Source organism: Myotis myotis, unplaced genomic scaffold, assembly GCF_014108235.1.
Source record: "Myotis myotis isolate mMyoMyo1 unplaced genomic scaffold, mMyoMyo1.p scaffold_m19_p_43, whole genome shotgun sequence".
Lineage (NCBI taxonomy): Eukaryota > Metazoa > Chordata > Mammalia > Chiroptera > Vespertilionidae > Myotis > Myotis myotis.
The window spans coordinates 1,456,543-1,472,044 of record NW_023416350.1 but is presented as its reverse complement, the minus strand read 5'-3'; the positions used below and the strand labels follow the sequence as shown (position 1 = coordinate 1,472,044).

General features: G+C 49.2%; 1 protein-coding gene across 1 annotated transcript in view; it reads left to right on the top strand.

Annotated features, from left to right (window-relative positions):
- The window catches only part of ACOXL (acyl-CoA oxidase like), a 91,030-nt gene that overhangs the window by 11,705 nt on the left and 63,823 nt on the right, over nt 1–15,502 (top strand). The window contains 6 exon segments of the mRNA XM_036306751.1: nt 1,889–1,972; nt 6,179–6,265; nt 7,053–7,151; nt 12,299–12,413; nt 13,304–13,390; nt 15,087–15,159. Coding sequence (XP_036162644.1) covers nt 1,889–1,972; nt 6,179–6,265; nt 7,053–7,151; nt 12,299–12,413; nt 13,304–13,390; nt 15,087–15,159 — 545 coding nt within the window.

Genomic DNA, 15,502 nt, shown 5'->3' with positions numbered 1-15,502 from the left:
CACTAATGACAAGGTCATACTCCTCCATCAACAGTAGAAATGGAGAGAACGAAATGTGAAGAAAACTATGACCGGTTGGAGGTTTTGCGGGATTTGCTTACTCATGGAGGTTTAAGTTGGCAGTAGCTGAGGGGTGCTGTAAGGGGAGGAAGGGCTTGCTGCCACCATGCGGGGTAGGGTGACGTTCAGGAAGATCACCTGGTCACAGGAACGTGTTGATGTCAGGTGCTCAATGGAGTATGAAGTAGGGATGCACCGGTGACAAAGGTTGGTCCCCAGAGTCCAGGTTTCCTCCAGCTTAACCACACCACGAGGGGCAGTAAAGGGGGCGGGGGGCCGGGCAAGACATTCGTGAGGAATCTGAAGATCTGGTTTCGGGCCCTTGTTGTGCCACTTACTGGGTGACTGGTTGGACAAGTCTTGTGACCTCTCTGAGTGTAGACATTTCCATCTGTTACATGGGGTCGGTGCCTCCTGTCCTGCTTAGCCTCCGTGGAGGGTTGTTGTGAGCATCAGGGGGACAGAGGACACATGGGCCCTTCGAAAAGGCCTGCAAAGATCTTCTCCAGCTGTTTTTTTATTATTTGGTGGTAACTAGCTTTCCAGTGGGAGCCGGAGCTGGAGCCAGTGCCATGCGATGGTTAATACTAGAGCCTGGAGATATTTTAGGAAATAATCAATACAAGATGCACTGGGTTGGAGCCACGATAAGACTAATAAGTCTTGACAGTGTGCTGTTTGATAGAATTAATAATTCTTGAGAGAAACATTGTAAAAACCTACAGGAGGGGAAAGCAAAGTGCAGTTGGGGAGAGAGCTTTAACCCATGTGGAAACTTGAGAACCATCCACGGAAAGTCAGCTCTCATCCTGCTGCCGTGGGCAGGTTACACACATGTGTACACACATGTGCACACATGCACACCCCACACAGTGCATATACAATGCATGTACAAGGAAGATGAGGAGTAATTTTAACAATGGGTCAGGGGCCCCCCACCGTCTAAGGCATCGGTTCTCAACCTGTGGGTCGCGACCCCTTTGCGGGTCAAACGACCCTTTCACAGGGGTCGCCTAAGACCATCAAAAAACACATATATAATTACATATTGTTTTTGTGATTAATCACTATGTTTTAATTATGTTCAATTTGTAACAATGAAATTGGGGGTCACCACAACATGAGGAACTGTATTAATGGGTCGTGGCATTAGGAAGGTTGAGAATCACTGTTCTAAGGAAATGCCCTGCCTCTGAAATTTTAAGGCAAAGCAGCAACAATGGTTTGCGCTGTCCCACTTCTCGCTGGAGGAGAAGGGAGCACGCTCATGTTGTGGCTGTTGTGTTCAGCCAGTGAGAGAGGGCAGTGAGGGGGCGGGGTTTACTCGGTAAATGAGCAAAGCCTGAGATGATCTAGGTTAGACAGGAAAGTAAAGAATATTGCTCTTCCTGTGTCCTCAACCTTCCACTCCGCAGTCTTTATCAAGACTGACCCTGGATTGGAGCCAGGCGTTCCGGCTGGCCAGAGGCCAGTGCACAGGCTGCAGGCAGGACTGCGGGGCTGGGCAGCGCCTGGGGCAAACCTGCTAAGGCAGCTCGAGGACCGAGGGAATCTGTCGGGAGCCTGGCCACAGGCAGACACAGCTGACCTTCTATTGTGTAAGAACATCATCCTGAAGCACTTCTATATGGTCAGCGGCCAGACAGTCACAGAGGGAAGAATAAAAACATTTACGTCTGTAGGATGATGGGGTTAATGTTCATTTAAAAAGTGCTCTGACTATGTTGCACTTTTGTTATAAAAGTACATATGTTTTTTATATAACTGTTAATCCATAAGTTCAGCAAACCATAAGGAAACCTTGACATTGGGCCTGTCCTGTTTCCAGGCAGAGAAAACAAAGAATTGTGTCAGTCGAAGCCCTGTCATAGGAGAAGTGCTCTCCACAGCGGACATGGCCACCGCAGTAACAGTGAGAGGGACTGGGCACCGCCCCCACGAACTGACACTTGGTTTTGAATGACAAGGGATTCCTGCAGCTATCAGTCTATTCATGGGAACAGATTTTTGTAAAATGTACAGCTTATAACCCATCCCCCACCCTCTTCTTTACTCATTGCGTTCAATCCTGTATTTGTGTTTTCTTTGCTTTTCCTTTTGTTGGGTTTTATTGCATTGAGTCAATCAAATATTTGTATTTGTTTAGTTTTATAAAAACCATATCAATCACTTGTGATTTTCTTTTCTTCACTTAACTATCATCACTGATGGATCCATATGGTTGCATGCCACTGCATTCATATTTATCTCTTAAAATCTTTTTTTTTTGGACTAGTAATGCTCACAGGAAACTACAAAAGTAGCACCTAGAGTCATAAGAACTCTTCACCCGGGTTCCATCGGTGGTGACGCCATACGTCGTGTAATGCAGTATGAAACCAGGAAGTCAGCACTGCCGCAGTGTGATCGCTGTGCCAGATCTTGTTCAGATCCATAGCTTTCCACACACTCGAGTGTGTGTGTGTGTGTGTGTGTGTGTGTGTGTGTGTGTGTTGTTGTTGTTGTTCTGTGCAGTTTGGTTCCATACACAGATTCGAGCAGCCACCATCACAATCAAGATAGGGAACTGGCCTTAGCCGGTTGTTCAGTGGTTAGCGCATCAGCCCCCAGACTGAAGGGTCATGGGTTCGATTCAGGTCAAGGAGGGCACATGCCTTGGTTGCAGGCTCGATCCCTGGGCATGTGTGGGAGGCAACTAGTCGATGTGTCTTTCTCACATCGATGATGTTTCTCTCTCTATCTCCCCCCCCCTCCCTTCCACTCTCTACAAATCAATGGAAAAATATCCTTGGGGGAGGATTAACAACAAAAAGGATAGAGGACTGTTTCATCATCCCAGACATGCACAGTGCTACCCATTTGCAGTTGCCTCCAACCCCCGCCATCCTGTTTTTTGGCAACCTCTAATCTGTTCTCTGTCTCTGTAGTTTTTCCATTTTGAGAATGATACACAATGGAAGTTTGTTCACTTTTGACTGCTGTATTGTATTCCTTTGTGTGGATACGCCCAGCACCGGGAAGTCTTAGACTTCTGCATTTTGCTGACCAAAAGGGTATAAAATGGCACTGTGCCATTGGCTTGCTTTGTGTGTCCCAGCTCACCAAAGATGGTGAATGAGTGGCTTGAAGGGCATGCCTGCTGTGGCCCCTCACGGTGCCCCAAGTCCCCAGAAGAGGGTCATTCATGTGGCCCTGCATATATCTTTCCCTCCGTGGACGCCCCTGGGCCTCAGAATTAGTCTCTGCATCCACGCCTCAGTCTGATGTTCCCACAGCAGGAATTAAACTAGAGTAGGATGCCAGAATGACCAGACAGGAAGGCCTGTGGATCAGTGGTGAGTCCAAGCTGGCAGTTACTTCTGTTCTGCAGTGTAGTCGTCAAAAATATGTAGGAACTAAAATCAAAGAAATTAATGAGTGCCCACTGGGGTGACGGCACCCACCAGGAGGTCCTTCCGGAGAGACCGGCCTCCCTGGGACTTGAGCCAGTCAGGGTCTCTTCCCTTCTGGATGCATCGGCTGTGGCTCCAGAGAGAAGAAATTCAGCTGAGATGCACCAGATGGACCCCCCTTTCAGAAACAATGGAGGACCCTGGTCTACACTCAGGGTCCATATCGCCTCTCCACCTGCCTTCTCTTCAGCCAGGTCTGGTGGAGTGTGACCTGGGAAACCTCCACGGGTGTCCCTGAATTGTGGGCGGGGCCCTCTTGGAATCTCCAGGGTCCGGCATTGAGCCTGGTGCATTGAGTCCTGCAGGGAATGTCTGACTGAATGGGGGGAGGCAGCCTACGGTCCAAGCAATTGGGCGGAATGTCCCTCAAGTTTGAAATATTTCTCAATCAAAAGCTTTTTAAGAAGTTGTTCTCTTGAATATCCTGGACAAAAATCTGAGTAGATTTAGAGAAATAGATATTTTAAAATGCTTCTCTGATCACTGTGCTGCTTAAAACCCCTTCCTGGCGCTGGAGGGACAGATGCAGGGTGCTGGGAGCAGTGCCTGGGAGCTCTGGGGTAGGCAGGGCGTCCCCACATCTCCCTGCCAGCCCAGAACCGCTGGTGGCCTCTGCCTGCTTCCTTTTACCTTCCCCTGAGCTGGCTGTTTACCTGAGCAGGGGCGTCAGCATCAGTTCATCTCATCATCCGTGCCCACAGGCTGGGCCTTCTTTTCCCTCCATGTCTGCTACCCACAGACTCGGGTGTCCCTGAGCGCTTTGGACAAACACTGTTGTGCTCACACAGCCAAGTGCTGGCCCGCCAGGTTGGCTCGGCAAACAGCTCACAGTGAGGGGCAGGAACGAGAGAGGTGCCAGGGAAGCCTGTCATCCTCACTTAGCTTAGCTTCCTCCCACGACTGGTCCCTTCCTTACTTGAGTCACCTTACTATCAATCTTAGTTTGCCTGGACTGCGATGATAAAATACTATAGATCAGTGGCTTAAATAATACAAATTTATCTTCTCGCCATTCTGTAGGCTGGAAATCCAAGATCAGAGCCAGCAGGTCCAGTCCCTGGGTAGGACCCTCTTCCTGCAGATGGCTGCCTCCTCCTTGCGTCCTCACAAGAGGGTTGATGGTGGGAGAGAGAGAGAAAGAGGGAGGGAGGCTGGGAGGGAGTGCGCGAGAGAAATAGCTCTCAGATATCTCTTCTAGGAACACCGATTCCATGGTGAGGGCGCCGCCCTCATGACCTCATCTAAGCCTAATGAGTTCCCAAAGGGTCCATATCCTAATACCACTGCACTGGGGATTAAGGCTTCAGCATATGCATTTGGGGGGATACAGTTCAGTCCATAGCACTGTCCTGTCTGGGGTCACCACTGTCTCAAACAGCGCCTGCGTGCCTCAGTGTATCCCCTTGGCTCTTGGAATGAAAGCGCCCAGATGCTCACAAAGGCTTTTTGGGAGACCTGCATTTATTGTTGTGTGGGAGGGGCCTGGCCTGCCACAGCCCGGTGCTGGTGGCTTCCTGGCCCACACGACAGACCACTGGTCCGTGGCAGCAGGGAGACCAATGACCTGGCGCACGTCCAGTCTCTGAGGTTTAGTCCCAGGTCTGGCGTGTTCCCTCTACATCTGAGGTCATGCTGAGTGGGCTGAGTGGCCTTAGTTTCTCTCCCATGAAGACGGCACTGCCAGTGCCCACCAGTAGGCTGTGTTCAGATGGGAGCTGGTGACACCTGTGATATGCTCCATGTCAGGCCTGGGTGCGTGCTGGGGCTGTGACCCTTGAGATGTGGCCTGAGCCCTTCCCAGCACTCTCCAGGGAGTGGCTCACTTAGTAGACTGAGGTGGGATCAGCCTGCACCCCAGCTCTCACCCAGCTTTCCCTGCTATCATGGGTCGTCGCTCTATCTAGTCCCCATCTAAAGCTTAGAGGCCCAGGCAGGGGACCCCCTCCTTCTCCCTCCATCAGCAATACTTTCCCCGGGTTTACAAAAGACCAGATGAAGTCTTGGCTGCTGACTCTCACCGAATCCTTGCAGCAGCTTCATGAAATGCTGTTAGATGCCAGGCAGGTTGGGGTTGAACCCCAGCCCTGCCATTTCCTCCGACACAGGCCTGCCAGGTCACTTGCCTCTCCTGAACCTTGGGGTCCTCATCTGACAAGCAGGGTGATGCTTTCTTCTCTGAGTTGTCATGAGAACCAATGACCTCATGTGAATGGAGCTCAGTGCCTGGAAGGCGTGGGCGCTCACTAGTTGGGGTGCTCATCATTCACTCCATTGTCGATGGGGAATGAGGGCTTCTGTGCCATTTGTCCCAGGCCCCACAGCAGGGGGAGCGGCGCGGGGGTCCTACACAGCCAGCTTGGTCGCCTTCCTGTTGCTTGGTTGCCTGTTTTTCATCCCAGGCCTCGAGAGCCGGACCCTGAGCACACAGGCAGAATGAACGTTCAAGACAGTCATTTGATGGGGTGAACAGGGCTGCCCGGGACGGAGGGCTGACTCTCTGTGGTGTTGGAGAGGCCTCCCTCTCGAGTGAACTGTGAGCTACGTCTGCGGAGAGGAACTGGAGTCTGACAGGGGTGAAGGGGTGGGCATGGCGTTTGACCAGGGGGCTAGCTGTCACTCAGTCGTTGGCTTTTGCTCACAGTGGCCTGTGATGTCCTTGTTTCCAGTGTGGAATAATTTATTGGCTATTTGGTGGTGCGGTCAGGAATCTCAGAAGCCCAGCACATATAACTAAGTGGCTTCAGCCACTCCAGGTAAGGCATGTATCTCAATGATGTCTTCTTTTATGGAGAGCCTTAAAAATTCACAGTGGCTAGTGTGTGTGTGTGTGTGTGTGTGTGTGTGTGTGTGTGTGTGTTTCATGCTCATGCAGAAAAAATGAAACAGGATTGGTTCAGCCAGAACTTTGTTTGGAATGAGAATTTCTCACTCTCTTTTTTTGTCTTGCATTGAGCCTGTCATATTCTTAACATCACATTAGCTGTCACCAGATGGATTGTAATTTTTTCACATGTTTTATTGATTTTTTACAGAGAGGAAGGGAGAGGGATAGAGAGTTAGAAACATTGATGAGAGAGAAACATTGATCAGCTGCCTCATTCACAACCCCTACTGGGGATGTGCCCACAACCAAGGTACATGCCCTTGACTGGAATCGAACTTGGGACCCTTCAGTCCGCAGGCTGACGCTCTATCCACTGAGCCAAACTGGTCAGGGCTGTAACTTTTTAAAATATGTTTTTATTGATTTCAGAGAGGAAGGGAGAGGAAGAGAGAGACAGAAACACCATTGATGAGGGATCCAACCCGCAACCCAGGCATGTGCCCTGACCTGGAATTGAACCGTGACCTCCTGGTTCATAGGTCAATTCTCAACCACTGAATCACACCAGCTGGACTGGATTATAATTTTTTATAATTATTTCCAACTCATCTCTTCCTCTCTCATCAGCATTCCTAATGATCGGAGAGGTCTGTAGTTAGATAGTCAGAGTGGCCACCTGAGCAGCTAACCCCCTTCTAACATCTGGTTAACTCCAGGAGCAGAAATACACTGGGATGTTTGCAATGACTAAGAGGGGCCATGGGAGCAACTTGAGAGGGATCCAGACCGAAGCCACTTGTGACCTCACTGCACAGGCGAGGATTCTTTCCCTTGTTGTGTGGTTCCGGGCAGTAGGTCACCTGCAGAAAACCAGCCTCTCTCTCTGACCGAGCCCAACTTCACACCCTCTGGCTATACCCTCTGGCATGAGGTGCTCTGACTCACAGCAGTCATCTAAGTGCTTCAGTGGAGGTGGACATGTGCTAATACCAGTCATCACACAGCACCTATTATGTGCTGTGTCCACCTCCATGTGTCTAATACCAGTACCACACAGCACCTACCATGTGCTGTGCTCAGCTCCATGAGTCTAATACCAGCCAGTGCTTACACAGCACCTACCATGTGGTGGGTACTGTTCTAAGCACCTTCCATGCACTCAGTAAATAATGCCCGTGACAACTCTATGAGAAAAGTGCCAAAGCTGCGTGGGTGTCCTTTCTCCCAATAGCGGGTTAGTGATGGGATGTCATTGTTGGTACTCTCCAGCGCACTGTGCGGGAGGAGGGCATTGTCCGTGCTGTGTCTCCCTCACCTGGAGCCAGGTCCTCGGTGCTGGCATTGTGCCATGTTCTTATTCGTTACCTGCCCAAAAATCCATAGGACAACCAGAGCCAACATTTCACATCGTACCTTTCCTATGTTTACTACATGTGATGAACTCCAAGAGTTTCCCTCCCCTTCTCGTTAATTAAAAGTTGCTTGAGATGCAGACCCTCTCTATTGATATTTCCACTGTGGGTCACAACTGGCCACGTGCAACCCTGCTCTGCAGATCCCCACCCCCCATTCTTTAGCTCCTACTCCCCCTGAATAAAGAAAACAGATGTGTACTTATTTCACTTTTTGTTATAGTTTCTTGTTTGATATTGGGTACCAAGGAGAACTACAAAGGAACAAACACATTTCGAAGTTCTTTCTAGGAATGAGTTTGTGTACATGTACGTATGCAAGCCTGCGCATGAGTATGGTTGTGGCCTGTGCATCTGTGTGTGGCTGGTCGACCAGGTCTTCATTTTTGCTGAGTTTGAACTTTAGAGCCTGGGCTTTTGTAAGTAGGTTTTCCTGACCCACAAAGGCTAGCTGCTCAGTGTTGGGAAAGACAGGTTCAGGTGAGGGCTGTGTTGGAGGGTGCCTGCCTTTCCTCCTGGTGCTGGTTGTCTTAAGCAGCCAGTGATGTCTGCCGCAACCTTTTGCAGTGAGTGTTGAGGATCTGAAGAAGGGGCCGTGCACAAATGAAAACACTAGATGAGAAATATGAGTTTAGAAGACATGGGAAGGCCAGGTGGAAACCTCTCTCTAGAGGAGAAGCTCACTTCTGGCCGGTCTGCTTTTTGTTTACTTGAATGCACATTTGTCCTTAGCAATGCAAACAGGCATATCAACAAAGTTTGGTAAACAGTAAAAGGATTATCAGGTTAGGAAACTGCCTTCAGCCATTGAGGCCACAGCAGGGCAATATTATGCTGATTTTCAGCCTTGCTGAGTATCAAAGTGCATTGGCCTTCCAATGGGTCTTTTTGCATTAATGCTAACTACTGTTGGTTTTAGCCTCCGGCAGATGTCCAAGGTCATGATAACAGCAACAGTGAGGACTGCCCTTTAGTGAAGGCTCGCTTCGAGCTCAGCTCCATGTCAGACACCCTCTGCATCGTGTACTGTATCCCCTCATAGCCCGTGAACTGTCAGCGAGCTGCTTCCGTTCATTGAGCACGTGTGTGCTGGGCACAGGCTCAACCCTCTACCTGCCACATTGTTAAATGTTCTATACCTACAGGAAGGTATCACTGTCCCTATTTTACAGGTGGAGAAACTGCGCTCACAGGGGTCAAGAAACTGATTCTGGCTGTGCAGTTCACGAGCAAGTCTCAGGTTCTAGTGTGATCATCCCTCATAGCTTCGCTTTCCTGCTAAGAGATGGGGGCTGACATCTTGTGGGTTTGGGTTGACCAACATTTCCTCTCCCTAAACCATGGTATTGAAGTCACCTTGCTGTCATTAAAGGGAAAACTACCCTCACCCACATTTATTTATTTGTTTCATCTTACAGTTATTTTTTCCACAAAAATTATTTCCCTGTGCTGGTCCCATTTCCCCTCAACAGCACAAACGACGCAGCTCCCTGGTGTGAAACCATGATGATGCAGGGACTCCGGTGGATGCTGAGTCTCCGGAGGATGGCATAGAGGGGGTGGAGGTCTCATGTGCTGTCGTGCTTCCCCTTCCTGTCCCTTTAAACTATTAGAGCATATGAAAGAGCCTCCACTCCCTCGAGGACTGTTCCAGCCTCTCACAGTTTTGGGTTATTCCTTCCCCTGTGTTGGTTGTTTTATTTATTTTTTTAGGTGGGGGTGGATGGTGGTCTAGATAGTTAAGAAGTAAAAGTTTTATTTTTATATTTTATGCTAAATTTAACAAATAAATGAGGCTATAATATCTCTCGGGCGAAGGTATCTTAATTTTTACTTATTTATTTATTTATGTTTTTAATCCTCACCCAAGGATATTTTTCCATTAATTTTTTAAAATATATTTTTATCGATTGCAGAGAGGAAGGGAGAGGGAAAGAGAGATAGAAACATCAATGACGAGAGAGAATCATTGATCGGCTGCCTCCTGCATGCCCCCCACTGGGGATGGAGCCAGCAACCTGAGCATGTGCCCTTCATTGGAATCGAACTTGGGATCCCTTCAGTCTTCAAGCTGACACTCTATCCACTGAGTCAAATCAGCTAGCCCCTAGCTGCTAGGGCATCCATTGATTTTTTTTTTTTTTTTTAGAGAGAGTGGAGGAGAGGGAGAGAGAAACATTGATGTGAGACAAATCAATTGGTTGCCTCCCGCACACACCCTGCCTGGGGCTGGGGATTGAGCCTGCAATGGAGGTATGTGCCCTAGACTGGGAATCGAACCCTTGACTCTTCAGTCCTAGGGCCAACCCTCTAACCACTGAGCAAAATGGCCAGGGCCATCTTAATTTTTAGAACTTAGAGCAGTGACCACTCTGCTGGCCTTCAACAAAGCATGATACTGGGAGCCGACACACATGGTGTGCATTATGCAGATCAGCTACAACGCCAGCATTTGGGCTGATGCAAACTTTCCAAATCAAGTGTTTTTGCCAAAAGTGACAAACCTCCTTTCCCAGAGCATATCAGATGTTTACGGGGACGGGGGGGCCTCCTGCCATTCCCTCCCTGCCAGATCTTTCCTGCCAGGCCAGTGGTTTCTGCTACTACCCCTTCTTCCCTCGAGGTGTAATCTTCACCTCCCACATTAACTGTTGTTGTTTTTTTGTTTGTTTGTTTTTAACTGCACCCCAGGGATTAAGCCTCAAGCAGTTCCTTTCTTTGAGAAGTCCTGGCTGGTCTGCCAAGACCAGGGCAGCCTCAGAGGCCTCTCTTAAAAGGATGCAGCCATGCCCATTTATATCTCTGCAAAGCCCTTGCACATGTGAAAACTGCCTGCGCAAACATGTGTCAGAGCGGGTTTTCTTAGGCTTCAAGGCTGCATTTCTTGGCCAGAAGGAAAGTGGAATCTGCATACTTTCGAGTCTGAAACCTGAGAGAATCTTTCCTTGATCAATAGCTTGTTGGTTTAGTTCAGTCACATCGTCAATATTGTCGGCTCCAATTAAATGAGCATTTCCCCTGGACGCCCCTGCCTGGCCCCGGTGCCTTGTATTCAGAGCTGGCCATTGTGGCATTTCAGGGTAACGCAGGTGGCGAGTCAAATTAGGGAGAACCAGCGGGTTAGGGGAGCATGTCCGTTGTGATCCTGTGCTGCTGGCTTCCAGGGGTAAGGGAAGAAAACCGTGTTCTGAGCAGAGACTTAAACAGAAGCCTGCATTTTCTTCTCACTTCTCCCCGATCAGGGTTCTTTTCAGACTGTGTGAGCTGGAATCCTCGATCATGCTAAGTAGACAACCTGCATGACACATTCTAAGATTATTTTTCTTTTCTTTTAAAAAAATTATCTTTACTGTTGAAGGTATTACAGATGTCCCCCATTTCCCCCTCCATCCAACCCCCTCCCCAGGCCTTCACCACACTATTGTCTGTGGCCAGGGGTTATGCATATACTAGTATGTATATAAGTTCTTTGGTTGATCTCTCCCCACTCAGCCCCTCACCCCTGCCTTTCTTCTGAGATTCCTCAGTCTGTTCCATGCTTCTGTGTCTCTGGATCTGTTTTGTTCAACAGTTTGGTTTGCTCATTAGATTCCACATATGAGTGAGATCATGCGATATAAGATTCTTTTTCTTGTAAGATAGAGAATCATTTACAAATGGTTCTGAGGCCTTGTATGTGTGAACCTTTTTGGGAAGTTCTGAAAGAGCCATCAAAGCCTTAACTAAGTTATTTCTTTTTATACAAATCAAAATGGTATGGTCTGAGGGCCTAAGCAGTGGAGGGAGCAGGGCATGGTTGCCTGTTGGTTTTGCTGGCATTGAGCACACTGTTTTGACCTTTGGTTAGTTGGTTGGTGTTTGAATGACAGACCTTTCTTATGGAGGCAGTGATATTCATGACCCGGGTCACAGGGATGGGCAGGAGGAACCAAGTGATTAGTGCTGAAGGAGTGATACCCAGCAGACAAAAGGAAACACATGGATGTGGAGTTGGACCCCAGGTCATTGGACATCCATTTTATCTTGTGAACCTCATAGGTGAGATGTTTGGGGAACAGGTGTGTATGGAGAGCTGAACGGATATTACTGGGCTTTTAGGGGTCTGGGTGTTGGGTTATTTAAAATCAGAGCCTCAATGTGTCTAGAGAGAAAGATGCTGATCATTGAAGAAAGTCTTTAGATGTTGAAGCCCAGTGGCTCAGGAGTAGCACACATGTCAGCCCACCATTATAACAGAGAGACCAGGAAGGAGGTCTTTTAGCCAATGAAAACTGGCACCTTATTTTCCTGATGGAAGAGTCATTGAAATGCTTTCATTTCTAGTCATTTTCACGGGAGGTGGAGGTGAGTGTATGAACTAAGGTGGTGGTATAGGGCCTTGACCTCACAAGGCTGAGCCAGACGGCTTGGTTGTCTCCTGTTCTGCTGTGATGTCATCCCAGTGGGCGCACTTCATGATGCAGGCCTGTTTCACAGTCATCCTTGCCCTAAGTCGAGGTGTTGGAATGAGCTTAAAGAAGAGAAATGCCATAGCTTTGCTGTTTCTGTAGTAGTTTGTGATCCACACACCATGTGAAGATGCTAAAAAGATGTACATCGGAAATGCCATGCACAGGAACTACGCTGCGGTCTTTGCCCAGCTCATTGTGGTTGGACGGTGTTAAGGTTGGTCATCACAGAAAATGAGAATGATTCTCCTCACCATCACTGCTCCCCAGTGAGCGCTTGACCCTGAAAACACAAGCACAGTGCTGTATTTATCCTATATAATAAAAGTCTAATATGCTAAGTGTCCGGTCATCCCAGTCATCTGTTCAACCAAAGTGCAATATGCTAATGCTCAACTGATTGCTATGACATGCACTGACCACCAGGGGGCAGACGCTCAGACTGGTAGTTAGCTTGCTGCTGGGGACTGGCCAATTGGGGCCGAGCGAGATAGGCAAGACACAACCTGGAGCCATCCCAAGGCCTCTCCCCAGCTGGCCAACCTGCGTCCCTCCCTGGCCCCAATCGTGCACCGGTGGGGTCCCTTGGCCTGGCCTGCACCCTCTCACAATCCAGGAACCCTTGGGGGATATTGAAGAGTCGGTTTTGGCCCGATCTCGCAGGGACCCCACTGGTGGACGAATTTGTGTACTGGGCCTCTAGTCTTGTAATATTTGTGAAGATAAAATTGACCAGACATTTAGATGTTATACACTGTTATCTGTGATCAACTGTGTCTTGCCCCAGGAAGTTGTAAAGCTTTATTCCTATCTTTTTTTTTTTCTTAATGGTCACCTGAGGATATGTTTATTGATTTTTTAGAGAAAGAGAGAAACATTGATGTGAGCGAAAAACATTGATTGGTTGCCTTCTGTACGTACTCTAACCGGGGATTAAACCCACAACCTATGTATGTGTCCTGACTAGGAATTGAACCTACAACCTGTTTCATGAACCCACAACCTTTTTGGTGTACAGGGTGATACTCCACCAACTGAGCCACCAGCCACAGCTTTACTCCTGTCTTTAGAAGCATAGTTTAGTCACCATCTCTTCACCTTCCTTAGGGCCCCACTGCTTTATTGTTCCTGTCTGAGACGAAAATGGAAGCTTGTACCCAGGAGTGACTGTGGTTGATATGATGTACAAAGAAGGTGAGTCCCCAGGAGACTCCCTCCTGCCCTCATTGGCACTTCCTGCCTGCTCCCACCTGCCTGAGGAGAGTCCAGCCCAGCTCTCCCAGACGGTGAGGCAGGAAGACTGACTCTGAGGCCTGGTTAGAGTCTGTACAGGCTAGAGAGCATCGAGGGGTGCCACTTACACATATGCATTGGTCTTGTTTCCTCCCAGCCTCTGATGCCTATTGAGGAGGCAGCTCTGCCCTGAGTGGTATCGTCCCCTCTCCTTGGACTTATGAGCTCTCAGGGGCAGGTTAAGGACTCTCTTTCCTGCCCCTGAGCCCCAGCTTCTGGTGCTGGTGCCCACAAGGCCCCTGATATGTCCTAAGCTTGTCTCCATAGACTAGTGTTGGAGGCTACAAGTCTGAGATCAAGGTGTGGGCAGGGTTGGTTCCTTCTGAGGCTGCGGAAGGGTCTGCTCCAGGCCTCTGTCCTTGGCTTATAGGTGTCTTCATGTTCACATGATGTTCTCCCATGTGTGTCTGTGTCCAAATTTCCCCCTTTTACTAGTATTAAGGACACCAGTCGCTAATGGCCTCATTTTGAGTTGTTTACCTCTGTGAAGATCCCATCTCCAAAGAAGGTCTATTCACAGGTGCTGGGGGTTAGAACTCCAACGTACGGATTTGGGGACACGCAGTTCAACCAATAGTACTCGGTGGAGGGGGGCCACTCTGTGGGCTTTACTGGTCATCCCCAGCCAAGATCAAGCCAAGCCAAGAAACAGATGGGGGAGGACGAAAAAAAAAACGAGAGAGAGAAGAAAGGGCAGGGAAAGAGAGGAGGGAAGAAGGCAATCCTTTGGTGGAGGGGTGGTCTTACCCCTGCCCCTTCAAGTGTTTCAACCACTGAGCACTGGGCACTGCGAGGCCACAGGACTGGGCTGCAGGTGTGTCTGCGAGAGCTTTGCATGTGTCCCACAGGAACCAGGACCAAAGGCCTGGCTGGCCCTGCCTCTGACAGCGCCCCCATGTCAGTGTTACTGAGAGCAGGGGCTGGCCCTCGTGAGGTGGGGCAGACACTGAAACACCACCACCTCAGAAAGCCTGCGTGGTGTCCTGTGAGCTCCCAAATTCAAGTGTGTCCTTGTCCAGGGCGATGTTCTAAATCGAGATGTTCTCCCCCCAGACTAAGCCTTCCCAGGGTGGGTGAACAAGTGGACCCAGCTCCGACATGTCATGAGGAAGTGGGTTGGCAAGTTTCAGAAGGCTGCTGATGGTCCGGTTGCCCACCCACCCACTGCTATCCTGGTCCTTGTGGCCATCTTCCTTGTCTTTTAGGCATTTGCTTAACACATTTGCCCATCTGTTGGGATGGAGGTTTCGGGAGGGAGAGGCACCCATGTTCTGTGCTCCTGGGGGAGTCAGGGCTTTCCTCCCCTCTCTGTTCTGTCTGACATTCTTTCTGTTGCCTGGAGCATGCCCTTTCCCATCACAGCAACTGCTCAGATAGGCAGGCGTGGCCCCAGAGACCCCACCCGAGCCCCAGGAAGGCACAGCCATTTAAGGTAACAGCAAAAAGCACCCCCAACCCCCAGCCCCCACACAGTGCATGGCACTTCTGGAAAGGGCTTTGCATTTGTGTGGAGCGGGGCCTGGGAGTAGCAGGGCCCGCATTTCTGAGGCTGGTGTGGATTCGCCCTGCAGCTCCATTTCTTTTCTGCTCTCTCTAGGTCCACCTGGTGTGGATAATGGAATTTTAATATTTGCCGAGGTTCGGATACCAAGGGACAACCTGCTGGATCAGTGGGTGGTTCCTCCTTTCCTCATTTCCTGTGTGTGTGATCTCATTGCTCCCAGCCTGGGCCTGGCTCTTGGCCTCCTGGGCTGCAGGTCAGGGCTTTGTTCTCATTACCACTCCTGCTCGGCTGTTGACAACTAACTGGAAAGTGCAGATAAACAAACAGGAAAAAATTAAAGTGGTCCGAGATGCTATTACCCTGACACAGTGTGTGTCATACTATAACATATAACTTTTTAGACTTTTCTCCATGGTGATACGCCTATCTAAAGAGAGAAATATCTTTGAGATTACTGAATGAGATCCTCTTATGAATTCTTCTTTATAACTTTAATCTCTGCTTCACCT